Source organism: Equus caballus, chromosome 24 (genome assembly GCF_041296265.1).
Source record: "Equus caballus isolate H_3958 breed thoroughbred chromosome 24, TB-T2T, whole genome shotgun sequence".
NCBI classification, from domain to species: Eukaryota; Metazoa; Chordata; class Mammalia; order Perissodactyla; family Equidae; genus Equus; species Equus caballus.
Window position 1 is genome coordinate 47,282,466 of NC_091707.1, and position 17,870 is coordinate 47,300,335.

At 43.2% G+C, this 17,870-nt stretch overlaps 1 protein-coding gene across 1 annotated transcript in view; it reads left to right on the forward strand.

Moving 5' to 3' along the window:
- Positions 1 to 17,870, forward strand: part of DGLUCY (D-glutamate cyclase) — an 86,991-nt gene that overhangs the window by 55,330 nt on the left and 13,791 nt on the right. The window contains 2 exon segments of the mRNA XM_070249776.1: positions 1,889 to 2,037; positions 5,012 to 5,131. Coding sequence (XP_070105877.1) covers positions 1,889 to 2,037; positions 5,012 to 5,131 — 269 coding nt within the window.

The following is a 17,870-nucleotide window of genomic DNA, read 5'->3' on the forward strand; positions in this document are numbered from 1 at the left end:
AGAAGATGCATTCACTCTTCCCAGGGAGCAGGCTTCCCGGGAGGGAATTCCTAGCCATAGCTAAATGGACCCTTCTGGCCTACAAAAAAAAGTCAATTCACTTTCACAAAGTATGTAACTGAGTTCTCCCCGGGAAAGGTGCAGAAACAGTGCTCTCCTTCCAGAACACAGAATGTATTGATCTCAACTGGAGCTCTTCTACCAAATTGCCTTTCATCACCATTGATGTAGGATGGAGGAAGTTCAGGGTCAAAGCTCTTGCTTCTGTTGATTCTGCTTCTCAGTGGGTGCCTTTTCCTGTACGGGGCTTGTACCTCAGGATTACATTCCAACTCCTGCTCATCCAAGCAGACGTCACGCCACCACATTCTAGCACAACCAAAGGACACGGACAGGCACGAAGATTTTCTTTTTAAAAAACATGTACAGAGAAAGCACGCAGAGTTAAGATATTTTTTATTGTGGTAAAATATACATAATATAGAATTTACCATTTTAACCATTTTTAAGTGTACTGTTCGGTGTCATTGAGTACATACACGTTGTTGTTCAGCTATCATCACCATCTGTCTCCAGAAGGTTTTCATCTTCCCAAACGGAAACTCTGTACCCATTAAACACTAACTCCCCACTTCCCCAAGGCCCAGCCCCTGGCAACCACCATTCTACTTTCTATCTCTATGAATTCATCAATTCTAGTACCTCATATAAGTGAAATCATACAGTATTTGCCCTTTTGTGACTGGCTTATTTCACTTAGCAAAGTATCCTCAAGCTGCATCCATGTTGTAACACATGTCAGAATGTGCTTGCTTTTTAAGGCTGAATAATATTCCGTTGTACGTATATACCATCTTTTGCTTATTTGTTCATCTGTTGATAGACACTTGAGTGGCTCCACCTCTTGCCCCTGGTGAATAATGCTGCTAGGAATATGGGTGTATAAACATCTCTTCAACACCCCACATTCAATTTCTTTGGGAATACACCCAGAAGCGGAGTTACTGGATCATATGGTAATTCTATTAAATTTTTTGAGTAACCACTACACGGTTTTCCATAGCAGAGTTAAGATTTTAAAGAACTCCATCATGGGGGGATTTAGAGAGATATAAAAGTACAATTTTCCTGTTCTTAAATCGGATTATGAAAATAATATTCCTCCTAATAATAACAGAAACCTCAACCACCAACGCTTACTGAGCACTGAGGAGGTGTGGGGCTCTATGCTAAGCTCCTCTTGTGCATTTTCTCATTTGACCCTTTCGACACTGTATGAAATGGGTACTGTTGTTAGGTCATCTGACAGATGCAGAAAATGAGGGTTAGAGAGGGTAAGCAACTTGCCCAAGGCCAGTGGCATTGGAACCTGCACGATCTGATTGCACAGCCACATTCTTACCGCCAGGCCATCTGTGCCCCTTCTTTCTCTCTTTCTGTCTAAAGAAGTTTATCTTGTGTTAGACTCATTCATCTTCTATTTCAATTCCTTTTTGGTCTGTTTTGTGTCTGTAAACTGAACAAGATCTTGGAAAAGGGCAGCAGTGGGTCAGTAGCAGCCAACACTCAAACCACCGGATGCTGGCTACCCCACTGGCTCTGGGCAGGGCACCAGCAGCATCCACTATGCAACCTTGACCTTCAGTGGTCCTGCTCTCACAGCCTCTGACTCTAATTAACTGCTAAAGATTCTGATACTATTTCTTAAGATGATCTGACGGACTAGCCGCCAGCACAGGCCCTGGCACGTGGCAGATGTTCAGCCAAGTTCTGTAGGAATGAAGGAATCAAAGAAAGAATGAAGGGTCCTTCACACAGACACACAAAGGCGTGACCACCAGTGCAGCCACGCTCTCCATGAGGACCCTCTGCCCTTGCTTCCTGGCAGATTCGACCATCTGGTGGTGATAGAGCGCACAGGGAGGGCCGCCGACGGCAGTCACTACAATGCGAGGAAGATGAACTTCAAGCACTTGGTTAATCCCATTGACGATCTTTTCCTGGCAGCTCGGAAGATTCCTGGAATCTCATCAACTGGTAAGCAAGGGGCATTGAGAGTTCGCCAAGAAGATATCAGCGCTAAATCCCTTTTTATTGACTGTTGAACACAAGGACAGGAAAGAGTTATATGGGGACCATCATTTTCCACTCCAGAGATGGCCATTGTTTATTACAGTTGGCATGGCCGCTAATGACACGGTCACTTAGAAATCTGATGTCCCCACAAGCAAGGAAGGGAATGACATTTAACCGAGCATATTCTATTAGCCCAAGTCTAAAATATTGAAACTAATAATAAAATAGTAACAATCATAAAATCGAGGCATGGCATATTATTTTGGTCATCTAGGACAAATGTGCCATGTGTACTATGTTTCATCTTATGAAGCATATTAACTTTAAAAAATATCTTCAAGGGGCTGGCCCCGTGGCCGAGTGGTTAAGTCCGCGCGCTCCGCTGCAGGCGGCCCAGTGTTTCGTTGGTTCGAATCCTGGGCGCGGACATGGCACTGCTCATCAAACCACGCTGAGGCAGCGTCCCACATGGCACAACTAGAAGGACCCACAATGAAGAATGTACAACTATGTACTGGGGGGCTTTGGGGAGAAAAAGGGGAAAAAAAATAAAATCTTTAAAAAAAAAAAAAAAAAAAAAAATATCTTCAATATAGGATCAGTGCAATCTTTTGATTGCTAATAATATAATAATGTGACTATTTGTGTTTGTACAGAACTTTATAGTTTTCAAAGAGGTTTCACATCCATTGTATTGTTTAAGCCTCAATAAAACCCTGTGAGTAGGTAAGGCAGGTATAGTGTCCACGAATGAGGCCTAGGGAGGTTTCTTGAGGTTGCCCAGCTAATTAGTGTTGCTGGGAGAATTAGGAGTAGAGTCCAGACTCCCAGGACCCCACCTGATATGCTGCTCACGGAATCCTGTTGCCTTTATGAATTTCTGAAAGGCTTGATGTAAGTCCCAAGGAGAACCAACATTCCTCCCTAGGGGTAAGTATCCGACCCTGGAGTATTTAAGGCGTGTGTCCTTCTGTGTTTATTTGTTTTCTCCATTCAAACACTGCCGGAGTGTTTCCCAGACTCATTAGTCTCCTTTGGCTTTTGAGGTTTGGATGAGACAATGAAAGTCTTCCGGCCGAGGAGAAAATTTCTGCAAATCGCCCTGGTCTTTCCCAGAAAGAAGGCTTGGGTGTGGTGCCCACAGCCAGCTGGCTTGTGCTTCCTGTCTCTCTGGGTCTGCGCAGGCGGAGGACTTGAGCCTGAGGGAGGCATTCCCAGGGTGGAAAAGGGAGGAGTTCTGAGTCCAAGGGGCAATCAAGGTCCGAGGGAGCTGGCGGAGCATGCACTCTTCCCTGCCATGTGGACCCTCGATTTGTGCAGATCCCCTCAAATGATGCCCCCAAGATCCCAGAGGAAGTTAGTAGAGCTGGCTATTTGCACCTTCAGACTGCCTCCTTTGTGGACCCCTGGATCATTCTCTTGCCCTCAGGAGCCCAAGCCCCTCCTGTGACTTCCCACAGCCTCCTACCCAACAGGACTACCCCCGAAATGTTCCTTCTCTCCTCTCCTCTCCTCCATCAACACCCCTCTTCCTCAGTTCCACAGGCAGCTGCTTTGTCACGGACACAGCCCTCAATTGAGAATCACACACCCACCTTCCACTCACTACCCGGGGATGGCCCCTCTCAGAGACTCTCTGAGCTCTGAAAGGTGAGGAAAACAAGGCCACGGACAGGACTGACCCGAGGAGTGAACAAGGTGAAATTCCTAAAATGCTAAAGAGCAGAGACCGAAATAGATGAAATACCAGTGCTAGGTGGGGGTATTATTTTCCTTTATTCAATGGGCTGTAACGGACCTAGAAAACTGTTCTGTGAAAAATCCTCAGGGTGTGGTGGACCTAAGGCATTTGGTTATTCACAATTGTCCGCTTCCTTTGGCCGAGTCCAGGTCTCTGGTGCTGGAGGTGAGTCAGCTCTAGTTCCCCTCTCTGCCATCTCACAATGAATGCTCCCTCGGGTGGAATTCTTCCACATCTTCCAAGCCTTTGTAGAAACAGACACAAAAACAGTCCTGGACAACCATTCTCTAGGCTCGGGAGGCCTGGCCGTCTGTCCTCGAGGCACTTGGACAAGCACCTTGGGTGAAGTTATCTTGAGGCAGCTGCAACCGTCTTCTGGAGGCAGATTCAGCTGACCTCTAGTCTACAGGATCCTCCAGAAATACCTGGACTCAGGGCCAATGGGGTTCTAGAGCATCACCTCAAAGTGTACAGGCTCACCAATGAATTAAGTAATTTCCAACATTTATTTATACTAATATATTTATTCTAGCATTTATTATGCTAATTAATAAAGCCTCTAGTGCTGATTATCAGATTGGCCTTTAGACTGTGGTCTCTTTCAGATGCTAACCAACCACCCCTGGGGTGTATATTCCTGATTAGGCTACTTCAGATGTTAACCAAGCACCCCTCTGGTGTAGATTAAAATTAACTGACACTTACACATTTCACATTCTTTAAACAGCAGCCTTTAAAGTCAATTACAGAATTGACTTCAACAATCTGTAACAGTTCCCTTCTGCCAGTAGAATGCTGTCTGGCCACATGAATGGGGCTCAGGGCCTTGTGACTGCTCTCTGAGCAGGAGCCACTCAAGAGGAGAAGAAGTCCTGAGTGTCGCCATACCCATATCTCCTGTGGGCCTGGCACACCAGCATAGAGGGTGCTCCATCTGTGACTGGAGAATGTGACCCAATAGAGGACGTGCCACACACTGTTGAGTTCCGAACTTTGACTCATTTTTAATTAGAAGAGTTTCTAGGACACTGGAAGGAGAAGTACAGTGTGTTCTGGTTGTCTGAAAGTACATGCAGAGCCAACCCCTTTCCCCTCCCTGAGGCAATGAGGCACATGTGAAGGGGCTGCCCAGCCCCACAACTACCCCCCATTTTGCCTGATCTTCTTTACTGACTCTGTCCCCAATCCCTCCAGGGGTTGGTGACGGAGGCAATGAACTTGGGATGGGCAAGGTCAAGGAGGCCGTGAAGAGGCACATACAAAATGGGGACGTCATTGCCTGTGACGTGGAGGCTGATTTTGCTGTCATCACTGGTGAGTGCTTGGATGGCTGGCCAGTGAGGCCTGGCTGTCCAGGGGGAGTGAACTGGCTTGGAGCCTGTCCAGCCAGAAACTCGTCTCCTCTGTAAGTGGAGTCTAGAGGGCACCAGGACAAGAAGGGGACCTAGTTCTCAGCTTTTGGTCTCTCATTCAGTCATTCAACAAACATTTACTGTGTGCCAGGCATTGTTCTGGGTACTGGGGTTAGAATAGCAAGGGCCCTGCTCCACAGAGCTCCCATTCCAGTGTCAGGGGACAGACAATGAGCCCTAACAAATAAGTACACGAGATCCTGCTAAATAGTGACAAGAGCTACAGGTAGACCAGACACAATGACTGGCAGGCCACTTTAGATCAGTGGTCAGGGAAGGCCTCTCTGAAGAGGGATCACCTGTGCTTTCATCTGTGCCTGCTACATGGTGGAAAGGAAGAGAACAATCTATCAAATGTTTGGAGGATGCAGGATGCTTCCCACCTCTCCCTTCACTTACCTCTGCCCCCGGCTACCCCTCCCCCCCCACAGCTTCCCTTCCCCATCAAGACAGACCTTTCAGCATCCAGGCCCTTCCAGGCCCCACCCTTCCTCCCTTGACACTGCTACAACTTTCAGGAATTTTGACAGTTACCTCAGAAAGACTGGCTTCCACTTCACCATCAGAACCAGCCTGATGATGAGCAGAAACCTCTCCAGGAACCTGAACCCAGGCAGGAAAACCTGAACTGTAATTGATGAATTGCTGGACAAGTCTGAGAGAGAAAAACTCCAGGGGACCCAGTCATAGGGCCCCCCACCCCTCCCTGCCCCAGCTTTTCTGAGTTTTGCCTCCAGGAGCTCTACCAGGTCCACATGGTGAATTTCAGAGAAAAATCCCCTCATGCTTTAGGCAGGGGGAGGGGAAGAAGAACCATTCTGTTCTTAACAACACCTGCTCTCAGAGGAAACTGTTAGACCAGAGCCTAACCTACCTGGGAGAAGGGAAATGCCCAAAAGTAGACAACATGCATCTGGAGGGAAGATCCAAGATGGCGGCGTGAGTAGTCTTCTTCATCTCTCACCCTTCGAATCTACAACTAATTGGACATTCATTGCTTAACAAAGGATATCCATATAGCATCTCAGGACACCTGAGAGACCCACGCTGCTATACATCGGAAGGTGGACGGACTTCCCTCCAGGAGGAGGTGGAGATAGGTGAAAACTCTCCGACCCCGACCCCGAACAGCCTAGTACCTGCAAGCGGCTTTCTTCCAGCGGATGCCCCCAGAACATCGACACACACCTAGGGCAGGAGGGAGCGCACACCAGAGGAGCGACGGTGGAAACAGGTGACCAGAGCCCTACCTAAGCCCCCCGCAATTACACCTAAGCCCAGAGGGAAGCTCCAGAGTTACACACCTGAGTCCGCGGGGAAAACCTCTACCTGCCATTAGTGGGGAGGCCCCGCCTGGCATACACAACATCGGGAGGGTCCTGGAGAGAATCCCAAACAGCGCGGCGGCCCGTCAGCTGCTGCTGCCGGCCCCACTGACTGCCGGGCGGGGCTCAGGACTACCGGAGTGGAGCTCCAGCAGCCGGCTCCGCGGCCCGGGGGGGAAGCTCCAGACTTCCACCTGGGCAGCAGACAAAGTCTCTGCCTGCCATTAGCGGAGAGGCCCTTCCCAGCATCTACAATGCCGGGAGGGTCCCAGAGAGAATCCCAAACGGCGCGGTGGCCTGCCAGCTGCCGCCGCCAGACCCACTGACTGCGGCTATTGTAGCTTGGGGCTCAGGGCTAACGGAGATCTCCTGGGAGAGGACTGGGGCTGGGTGGAGCTCCAGTGGCCGGCTCCGTGGCCTGGGGGGGATACTCCAGAGTTCTGGCCCAGCAGCAGGCAAAGTCTCTACCTGCCATTAGCAGAGAGGGCCCTTCCCAGCATCCACAAAACCAGGAGGGTCCTGGAAAGGAGAATACCAGGCAGGGCAGCAGCCGGCCAGCTGCCACTGAACTCAAGGTCTCTGGCTATCCCCCAGACAGGGCAAGGGGCTCCCCGAGATCCTGGGGGAGAGGACTGGGGCTGGGTGGAGCTCCAGCGGCCTGGCTCTGTAGCCCAGGGGGGAACCCTACAATCTCACAGCAGCCTCAGTGAAAGCCTCTGCACAGCACTAGTAGAGAGCATCCATCCGGCAGCCACAAGGCTGGAAGACCCTGGGACAAAAGTAGCATAGCTAGGTGAGCTAACCACAGACTGCAGAAGATGCCAATAGCTCTGCTGTGACCCATAGTGGACAAGTGAGATTTTGTGGGCGCCGACAGTGACAGAGCTGCAAATATAAGTGATCCTGCCCCTGGCCGCTGGAAAAGCCCATAACACCACTGCAGACCCCAAGGAGGGAGCATGTCTAGGTGGTCTGCAACAGTAGGCACCAGCAGCCTGAAGACCCCCTGTGATGGCCCCCACAGCTGAAGAGGGAACCCACAGGACCACTGTGACTATGAGGAGGGGCCCAGGCCCAGTTAGCAACAGCTGATAGGGTTCCTGGTTGAAGAAGTATAAACAGCTGTCCCCCCACCACACCAGTAGAAACAAGTGGAAGCAGTAACTAAACTCTATCTCTATGCGGAGGCACAAATCTACAACATCAAGCAATATGAAAAAATATATTAAATCTCCAGAACAGAAGGAAAATAACAAATACACAGAAAACAATCCCAAAGAAAATGAAATATATAACCTAAATGACAATGACTTCAAAACAGCCATCATTAAAAAACTCAATGAGTTAAAAGAGAATTCAGATAGACAACTCAACGAGTTCAGGAGCTATGTCACAAAAGAGTTTGATACTATAAAGAAGAACCAAACAGAAATACTGGAAATGAAGAACACAATAGAGGAGATTAAGAAAAATCTAGATGCACTGAACAGTAGGGCTGATAATATGGAGGAAAGAATTAGCAATTTGGAAGATAGGAATATAGAAATGCTGCAGGCAGAGGAGGAGAGAGAAGTAAGACTAAAAAGAAATGAAGAAACTCTCCAAGAATTATCAGACGCAATTAGGAGATGCAATGTAAGGATTATAGGTATACCAGAAGGAGAAGAGAGGGAGAAGGGGGCAGAAAGCCTATTCAAAGAAATAATGGCTGAGAACTTCCCAAACCTGGGGAGAGAGATGGAACTTCATGTGACAGAAGCCAATAGATCTCCAAACTTTATCAATGCACGAAGACCAACCCCACGGCATATAGTAGTGAAGCTAGCAAAAGTCAACGACAAAGAGAAAATACTAAGGGCAGCCAGGCAGAAGAAATTAACCTACAAAGGAACCCCCATCAGGCTATCGGCAGATTTCTCAGCAGAAACTTTACAGGCTAGAAGAGAGTGAAATGATATATTCAAAAATCTGAAGGACAAACACCTACAGCTGAGAATTCTCTACCCAGCGAAAATATCCTTCAAATATGATGGAGAAATAAAAACTTTCCCAGATAAACAAAAATTAAGGGAGTTCATTGCCACAAAACCTCCTCTTCAGGAAATGCTCAGGAAAACCCTCATTCCTGAAAAATCAAAAAAAGGAAAGGTGCTACAAAACCAAGAGCAGAGGAGATAAGTAGAAGGACAACAACAGAGAGTAGCAGCTCTACATCAGAACAGATTAAACCATGGGACGAGAAACAAAGGAAATTGAAGAAAACCGGAAAACAAGACACAAAATGGCAGCAGTAGGCCCCCACATTTCAATAATCACTCTAAATGTAAATGGATTGAACTCTCCAATCAAAAGACACAGAGTGGCAGGATGGATCAAAGAACAAGACCCAACAATATGCTGCCTCCAGGAAACACACCTCAGCCCCAAAGACAAACACAGACTCAGAGTGAAGGGATGGAGGACAATACTCCAAGCTAATAATGAACAAAAGAAAGCAGGTGTCACTATACTAATATCAGACAAAGTAGACTTCAAAGCAAAACAGATAAAGAAAGACAAAGAGGGACAGTATATAATGATAAAAGGGACTCTCCACCAAGAAGACATAGCACTTATGAATATATACGCACCCAACACAGGAGCACCAAAATTTGTAAAGCAACTCTTAACAGAACTAAAAGAAGACATCAACAACAATACAATAATAGTAGGGGACCTCAACACACCATTAACACCAATGGACAGAACATCCAGACAGAAAATCAACAAGGAAATTATAGAATTAAATGAAAAATTAGACCAGATGGACTTAATAGATATATATAGAACACTTCATCCAAAAACAGCAGGTTACACATTCTTCTCAAGTGCACAGGGAACATTCTCAAGGATAGACCATATTTTGGGAAACAAAGCAAGCATCAATAAATACAAGAGAGTTGAAATAATATCAAGCATTTTTTCTGATCATAATGCTATGAAACTAGAAATCAACTACAAGAATAAAGCAGAGAAAGGTGCAAAAATGTGGAGACTAAACAACACGCCTCTGAACAAACAATGGATTATTGAAGAAATTAAAGAAGAAATCAAATATTATTTGGAGACAAATGAAAATGAGAACACGACATACCAAATCATTTGGGATGCAGCAAAAGCAGTCCTAAGAGGGAAATTCATTGCAATACAGGGTCACCTCACTAAACAAGAAAAAGCTCACATAAGCAACCTCAAACAACACCTAACAGAATTAGAAATAGAAGAACAAACAAAGCCCAGTGTCAGTAGAAGGAGGGAAATAATAAAAATAAGAGCAGAAATAAACGATATTGAAACAAAAAAAGACAGTAGAAAGGATCAACGAAACAAAGAGTTGGTTCTTCGAAAAAATTAACAAAATCGACAAACCCTTAGCCAGACTCACCAAGAAAAGAAGAGAGAAATATCAAATAAATAAAATTAGGAACGAGAGAGGAGAAATCAACAGAAATCAACAGATACCAATGAAATACAAGGGATCATGAGAGAATACTATGAAAAACTATATGCCAACAAATTGAACAACCTAGAAGAAATGGACAAATTCCTGGACTCCTACAACCTCCCCAAACTGAATCAGGAATAAATGGAGAATCTGAATAGGCCAATCACAAGTAAAGAAATAGAAACAGTAATCAAAAACCACCCCAAAAATAAGAGTCCAGGACCAGATGGCTTCTCTGGAGAATTCTACCAAACATTCAAAGAAGATTTAATACCTATCCTTCTCAAACTATTCCAGAAAATTGAGGAAGATGGAGTACTCCCTAACACATTCTATGCAGCCAACATCACTCTGATCCCCAAACCTGACAAGGACAACACAAAGAAGGAGAACTACAGGCCGATATCACTGATGAACATAGATGCAAAAATCCTCAACAAAATTCTGGCAAACCGAATACAGCAATACATCAAAAAGATTATACTCCATGATCAAGTGGGATTTATACCAGGGACACAGGGATGGTTCAACATCTGCAAGTCAATCAACGTGATACACTACATTAACAAAATGAGAAACAAAAACCACATGATCATCTCAATAGATGCAGAGAAAGCATTCAACAAGATCCAACATCCATTTATGATAAAAAAAAAAACCCTCAATAAAATGGGTATAGAAGGAAAGTACCTCAACATAATAAAGGCCATATATGACAAACCCACAGCCAACATCATACTCAATGGAGAAAAACTGAAAGCCATCCCTCTGAGAACAGGAACAAGACAAGGGTGCCCACTTTCACCACTCCTATTCAACATAGTATTGGAGGTGTTGGCCAGAGCAATTCGGCAGGAAAAAGAAATAAAAGGAATCCAAATAGGTAATGAAGAAGTAAAACTCTCGCTGTTTGCAGACGACATGATCTTATATATAGAAAACCCCAAAGAATCCATAGAAAGACTATTAGAAACAATCAACAACTACAGCAAAGTAGCAGGGTATAAAATCAACATACATAAATCAGTAGCATTTCTATACACTAACAGTGAACTAACAGAAAAAGAACTCAAGAACTCAATCCCATTCACAATCGCAACGAAAAGAATAAAATATCTTGGGATAAATCTAACCAAGGAAGTGAAAGATCTATACAATGAAAACTACAAGACATTCTTGAAAGAAATTGACGATGACATAAAGAGATGGAAAGACATTCCATGCACATGGATTGGAAGAATAAACATAGTTAAAATGTCCATACTACCTAAAGCAATCTACAGATTCAACGCTATCCCAATCAGAATCCCATGATCATTCTTTACAGAAATTGAACAAAGAATCCTAAAATTCATATGATGCAACAAAAGACCACGAATTGCTAAAGCAATCCTGAGTAAGAAAAACAAAGCCGGAGGCATCACAATCCCCGACTTCAAAACATACTACAAAGCTACAGTAATCAAAACAGCATGGTACTGGTACAAAAACAGGTCCACAGATCAATGGAACAGAATTGAAAGCCCAGAAATAAAACCACACATCTATGGACAGCTAATCTTCGACAAAGGAGCGGAGGGCCTATATTGGAGAAAAGAAAGTCTCTTTAACAAATGGTGCTGGGAAAACTGGACAGCCACGTGCAAAAGATTGAAAATTGACCATTCTTTTTCACCACACACCAAAATAAACTCAAAATGGATCAAAGACCTAAAGATTAGGCCTGAAACAATAAGTCTTCTAGAAGAGAACATAGGCAGCACACTCCTTGACATCAGTTTCAAAAGAATCTTTTCTGACACTATAACTCCTCAGTTGAGGGAAACAATAGAAAGAATAAACAAATGGGACTTCATCAGACTAAAGAGCTTCTTCAAGGCAAGGGAAAACAGGATTGAAACAAAAAAACAGCCCAGTAATTGGGAAAAAATATTTACAAGCTACTTATCTGACAAAGGGTTAATCTCCATAATATATAAAGAACTCACACAGCTTAACAACAAAAAAACAAACAACCCGATCAAAAAATGGGCAGAGGACATGAACAGACATTTCTCCAAAGAAGATATAAGTATGGCCAATAGACACATGAAAAGATGTTCATCATCGCTAATCATCAGGGAAACGCAAATCAAAACTACACTAAGATATCACCTTACACCCGTTAGATTGGCAAAAATATCCAAAACCAAGTGTGACAAATATTGGAGAGGTTGTGGAGAAAAAGGAACCCTCATACACTGTTGGTGGGAATGCAAACTAGTGCAGCTACTATGGAAAACAGTATGGAGATTTCTCAAAAAGTTAAAAATAGAAATACCTTATGACCCAGCCATCCCACTACTGGGTATCTATCCTAAGAACCTGAAATCAGCAATCCCAAAAGTCCCCTGCACCCCTATGTTCATTGCAGCATTATTTACAATAGCCAAGACGTGGAACCAACCTAAATGCCCAGCAACTGATGATTGGATAAAGAAGATATGGTATATATACACAATGGAATACTACTCAGCCATAAAAAAGGACAAAATTGTTCCATTCGCATCAACATGTATGGACCTAGAGGGTATTATGTTAAGCGAAATAAGCCAGACAGAGAAAGACGAACTCTATATGACTCCACTCATAGGTGGAAGTTAACATATAGACAAGGAGAACTGATCGGCGGTTACCAGGGAAAAGGGGGGGTGGGGGGTGGGCACAAAGTGGGAAGTGGTGTACCCACAACATGACTAACAATAATGTACAACTGAAATCTCACAAGGTTGTAATCTATCATAATCTTAATAAAAAAAAAGTAGACAACATGCAACAGTAGATGGATAATGTAAGCAGAGAGATGGAAATTCTAGGAGAGAATCAAAAAGAAATGTTAGAGATAAAAAATACATAAGAGAAATAAAGAATGCCTTTGATGGGCTCCTTAGGAGACTGGACACAGCTGAGGAAACCATCTCTGAGCTTGAGGATATGACAATAGAAACTTGCAAAACTGAAAAACAGAGAAAAAAGACTGAAAAGAACAGAATATCCAAGAACTGTGGACAATTACAAAGGTATGACATACATGTAATGGGAATACCAGAAGGAGAAGAAAGAGAGAAAGGAATGCAAGCAATAATTAAGCAATAATCACAGAGAATTTTCCCCCCAGATTACGGTCAGACACCAAACCACAGATCCAGGAAGCTCAGGGAACACCAAGCAGGATAAATACCAAAAAGCTACAGCTCAACATATATTCAAGCTTCAGAAAATCAACAATAAAGAAAAACCCTGAAAGAAGACAGAGGGAAAAAAACACTTACCAATAAAAGAGCAAAGACAAGAATTACATCCAACTTCTCAGAAACCATGCAAGCAAGAAGAGAGTGGAGTGAAATATTTAAAGTATTGGTGGAGAAAAACCACCAGCCTAGAATTCTGTACCCTGTGAAATTATCCTTCAAAAGTAAAAGATAAATAAAGACTTCCTCAGACAAACAAAAATTGAGAGAATTTATTGTCAGTAGCTCTGTCTTGCAAGAAATGTTAAAAGAAATTCTTCAGAGAAAAGGAAAATAATATAGGTCAGAAACTCAGATCTACACAAAGAAAGGAAGAGCATCAGAGAATAAATAAGTAAAAGTAAAATAAAAACTTTTATATATTAATTAATATAACAGTTTATTCAAAATAATAATAGCAACAATGTATTCAATTGTGTATGCTTATGTATATATACATGCTTATATATGATTATAAATGAAATTAATGCCAGCAATAATACAAGGGATAAGCAGGAGGAATTAGGAGGAATATTTTTTTATTATAAGGTGCTTGCACTATCTGTGAAGTGGTAGCGTTATTTGAAAATGGACTTGGAATCAGTGTAAATGTATATTGCAAACTCTAGGGCAACTGCCAAAAAAAAAGTTAAGAGAACAAGTATTACTGATATGCTAAGAAAGGAGAGAAAATAGAACCATAAAAAATGTACAGTTGGGGCTGGCCTGGTGGTGTAATGGTTAAATTCACATGCTCCACTTCAGCTGCCCGGGGTGCATAGGTTCGAATCCCAGGTGCAGACCTACACACTGCTCATCAAGCCAGGCTGTGGTGGTGTCCCACATACAAACTAGAGGAAGATTGGCACAGATGTTAGCTCCATGACAATCTTCCTCAAGCAAAAAGAGGAAGATTGGCAACAGATGTTAGCTCAGGGCCAATCTTCCTCACCCCCGGCCCCCAAAAAAGTACAGTTAAAACCACAAAAGGCAGAAGAAAAGTGGAAGACAAAAATAGTAAAAAGGAACAAGGACAAACAACAAATAGAAAACAGTAACAAATATGGTAGATATTAATCCAACCATATCAATTATCACCTTAAATGTCAATGGTCTAAATACCCCAATTAAAAGACAGAGATTATGAGAGTGGATCAAAAAACAAGACCCAACAATGTGTTGTCTACAAGAAATCTACTTTAAATATAAAGATACATATAGATTAACAGTAAAAGGATGAGAAATATATACCATACTAATACTAATCAAAGGAAAGCAGGAATGGCTATATTAATTTCAGACAGAGCAGACTTCAGAACAAGGAATGTTATCAGGGTTTAAGGGGGCATTACATGATGATAAAGGGGTCCAAGAAAACACAACAATTCTTTTTTTTTCCAGATTGGCACCTGAGCTAACATCTATTGCCAATCTCTCTCTCTTTTTTTTTCTTCTTCTCCCCAAAGCTCCCCAGTACATAGTTGCGTATTCTCATTGTAGGTCCTTCTAGTTCTCCTATGTGGGACGCTGCCCCAGCATGGCTTGATGAGAGGTGCTAGGTCTGTGCCCAGGATCCAAACCAGTGAAACCCTGGGCTGCTGAACCAGAGCATGTAACCTTAACCACTCAGCCATGGGGCTGGCCCCTAGACACAACAATTCTTAATGTATATGTGCCTAACATGAAAAAGTCAAAACCACATGAGGCAAAAATTCAGAGAATGTGAAAATAGATGAATCCACTATCATAGTTGGAGACTTTAACAACCCTCTATCAGAAATGGACAGATCCAGCAGGCAGAAAATCAGTAAGGACATAGTTAACTCAACAACACCATCAATCAACTGGACATAATGGACATCTATGGACTACTTCATCCAACGACAGTAGATTACACCTTCTTCTCAAGGAAACAGTCAACAAAATAGACCACATTCTGGACCATAACAAACACCTTAACAAATTTAAAAGAATAGAAATCATACCATGTCTGCTTGCAGACCACAAGGGAATTAAAGCAGAAATCAACAACAGAAAAATAGGTGGCAAAATTCCCAAATACTTGGAGATTAAACCCCACACCTCTAAATAACACATGGGTCAAAGAAGAAATCTGAAGAGAAATCTAAAAATATTTTAAACTAGACAAAAATAGAACATCAAATTTGTGGGATGTAGCAAAATCAGGGCCTAGAGGGAAATTTATAGCATTGAAGGCACATATTAGAAAAGAGGAAAGATCTAAAATCAATAATCTAAGCTTCTTCCTTAGGAAACTAGGAAAAGAAGAGCAAATTAAATCCAAACTAAGCAGATTAAAGTAAATGATAACAATTAGAGCAGAAATCGATGAAATTGAAAAAGGAAAACAGAGAAAATCAACAAAACCAAAAGCTAGTTTGTTTGAAAAGATCAATAAAATCAATAAGCCTCTAGCTAGGCTAAGAAAAAAGAGAGAAGACACAAATTATTTTATCAGACATGAAAGAGGGCACTTCACTATAGATCCCATGGAAATTAAAAGGATAATAAAAGAATACTATGAACAACTCTATGCCATAAATTTGATAAATGAAATGCTTAAGTTTCAATTAACAAGATATCTACAAGATTTATGCGATGGAAACTACTAAACTCTGATGAAAGATATCAAAGTAAATAAATAAAGAGATATTCCATGTTCATGGATAGGAAGATTCAATATCGTTAAGATGTCAGTTCTTCCCAATGATGTATAGATTCAAGACAATACCAATCAAAATCCCAGCAAGTTATTTTGTAGATATCAACAAACTGGTTCTAAAGTTTATATGGAGAGGCCAAAACACAATATTGAAGGAGAAGAACCAATTTCGAGGATTGACACCACCCGACTTGAAGGCTTATTATAAAGCTCCAGGATTCAAGACAGTGTGGTATTGGCAAAAGAATAGACAAATAGATCAGTTGAACAGAATAGACAGTCCAGAAATAGACCCACATAAATATAATCGAATGATCTTTGACAAAGGAGCAAAGATAGTCTCTTCAATAAATGGTGCTAGAACGACTGGCCATCCACGTGCAAAAAATGAATCTAGACACAGACCTTACACCCTCCACGAAAATTAACTCAAAATGGATCATAGACCTAAATGGAAAATGCAAAACTATAAAACTCCTAGAGGATAACATAGGAGAAAATCTAGACTTTGGGATGGTGATGCCTCTTCAGATACAACACCAAAGGCACAATCCATGAACAAAAGAATTGATAAGCTGGACTTCATTAAAATTAAAAACTTCTGCTCTGCAAAAGACATTGTCAAGAGAATGAGAAGACAAGCCGTAGACTGGAAGAAAACCTCTACAAAAGACATATTTGATAAAGGACTGTTATCCAAAATATACAAAGAATACTCTTAAAATTTAACAATAAGAAAACCAACAGTGCAATTAAAAAACGGGCAAAGGACCTGAACCGACATCTCATCAAAGAAGAAATGCAGATGGCAAATGAGCATATGAAAAGATGTTCAACATCCTATGTCTCTGTTCTCCGCCCTGGATTAGCTTTCCAGCTGGCACACCCAGAAGAGGAAGAACAAACCCTGCTCCTCAGGCCTCCCGTGTTTGCTTGCTGTGGGCGGACCCATTATCTGCAGGTCTCCTTTATCCTGGGATCTTGGATCTGAGTGGGAAGGGAGCCTCTGGGAATCTCTTTGGAAGACCTCAGATTTCCTCAAGTTTATCTGCCACCCAGAATGTAGGTTCTCCGTATAATTAATCAAATCCCAAGGGCTTGGCCAACTGCATCACTGAGGTGGTGGTTTTAGCAGCAGGTTTTAGCAGCCCCCAAGGAGAGGAGGTGAGCCCAGTTGGCAGTGGGGAGTGTGGGTGACTTGTAATGAGAGCTTCAGATGAAAATCTGTGGGTTTGAGGCTGAGAAAGATGAAAAGGGACCCCTCCAGACAGGATTGGGAGCTAACAGGACCTGAACACAGAGAACTTTGTCTGTTCCTTCAGCTCAGTGTAGACAAGAAAGATCTAGGGCTCTGGAATCAGTCAGGCTGATGGCAGCTCCATTTCCAAGCCTCGCTGTCCTCACCCATGAAGTGGGTCTCTGTAAGGATTAGAGAAACCCTTTGTAAAGTAGTCCTGGCTGGCCCTGGGCTGGACGGTCACAGCAGATTGCTACTCTTATTCCAGGCTGGGAGGTCAAGAGGGGGCAATTGACAGGCAGGGGGATGTCCCAGGAGAGTAAATTAGGAGGCACAGCAGCCCGGCCCGTCTCCATCCTTGGCTCTTGACACCAGGGATGGCGGCAGCCCTGGGCTGCTCAGCAACTTGTGGGGCCCAGCTACAATCAGGCAGGTATGACTGGAGTGAGAAGAGCAAAGAGCCCACCACAAGGTCCACAAGCAATGGCGCCCTGGCCCTAACAGTGTGCTGTCCTGTCCTGTTTGGTGCCTGCAACCCAAGTCAGCATAGAGATCAAAGTTTGCAGTGGGACTCACATCTCACAGGGCTTCCCAGAACAGGGCCCCCACATGTGGGCTCAAGTCTCTGGTCTTGGGGCCCCTC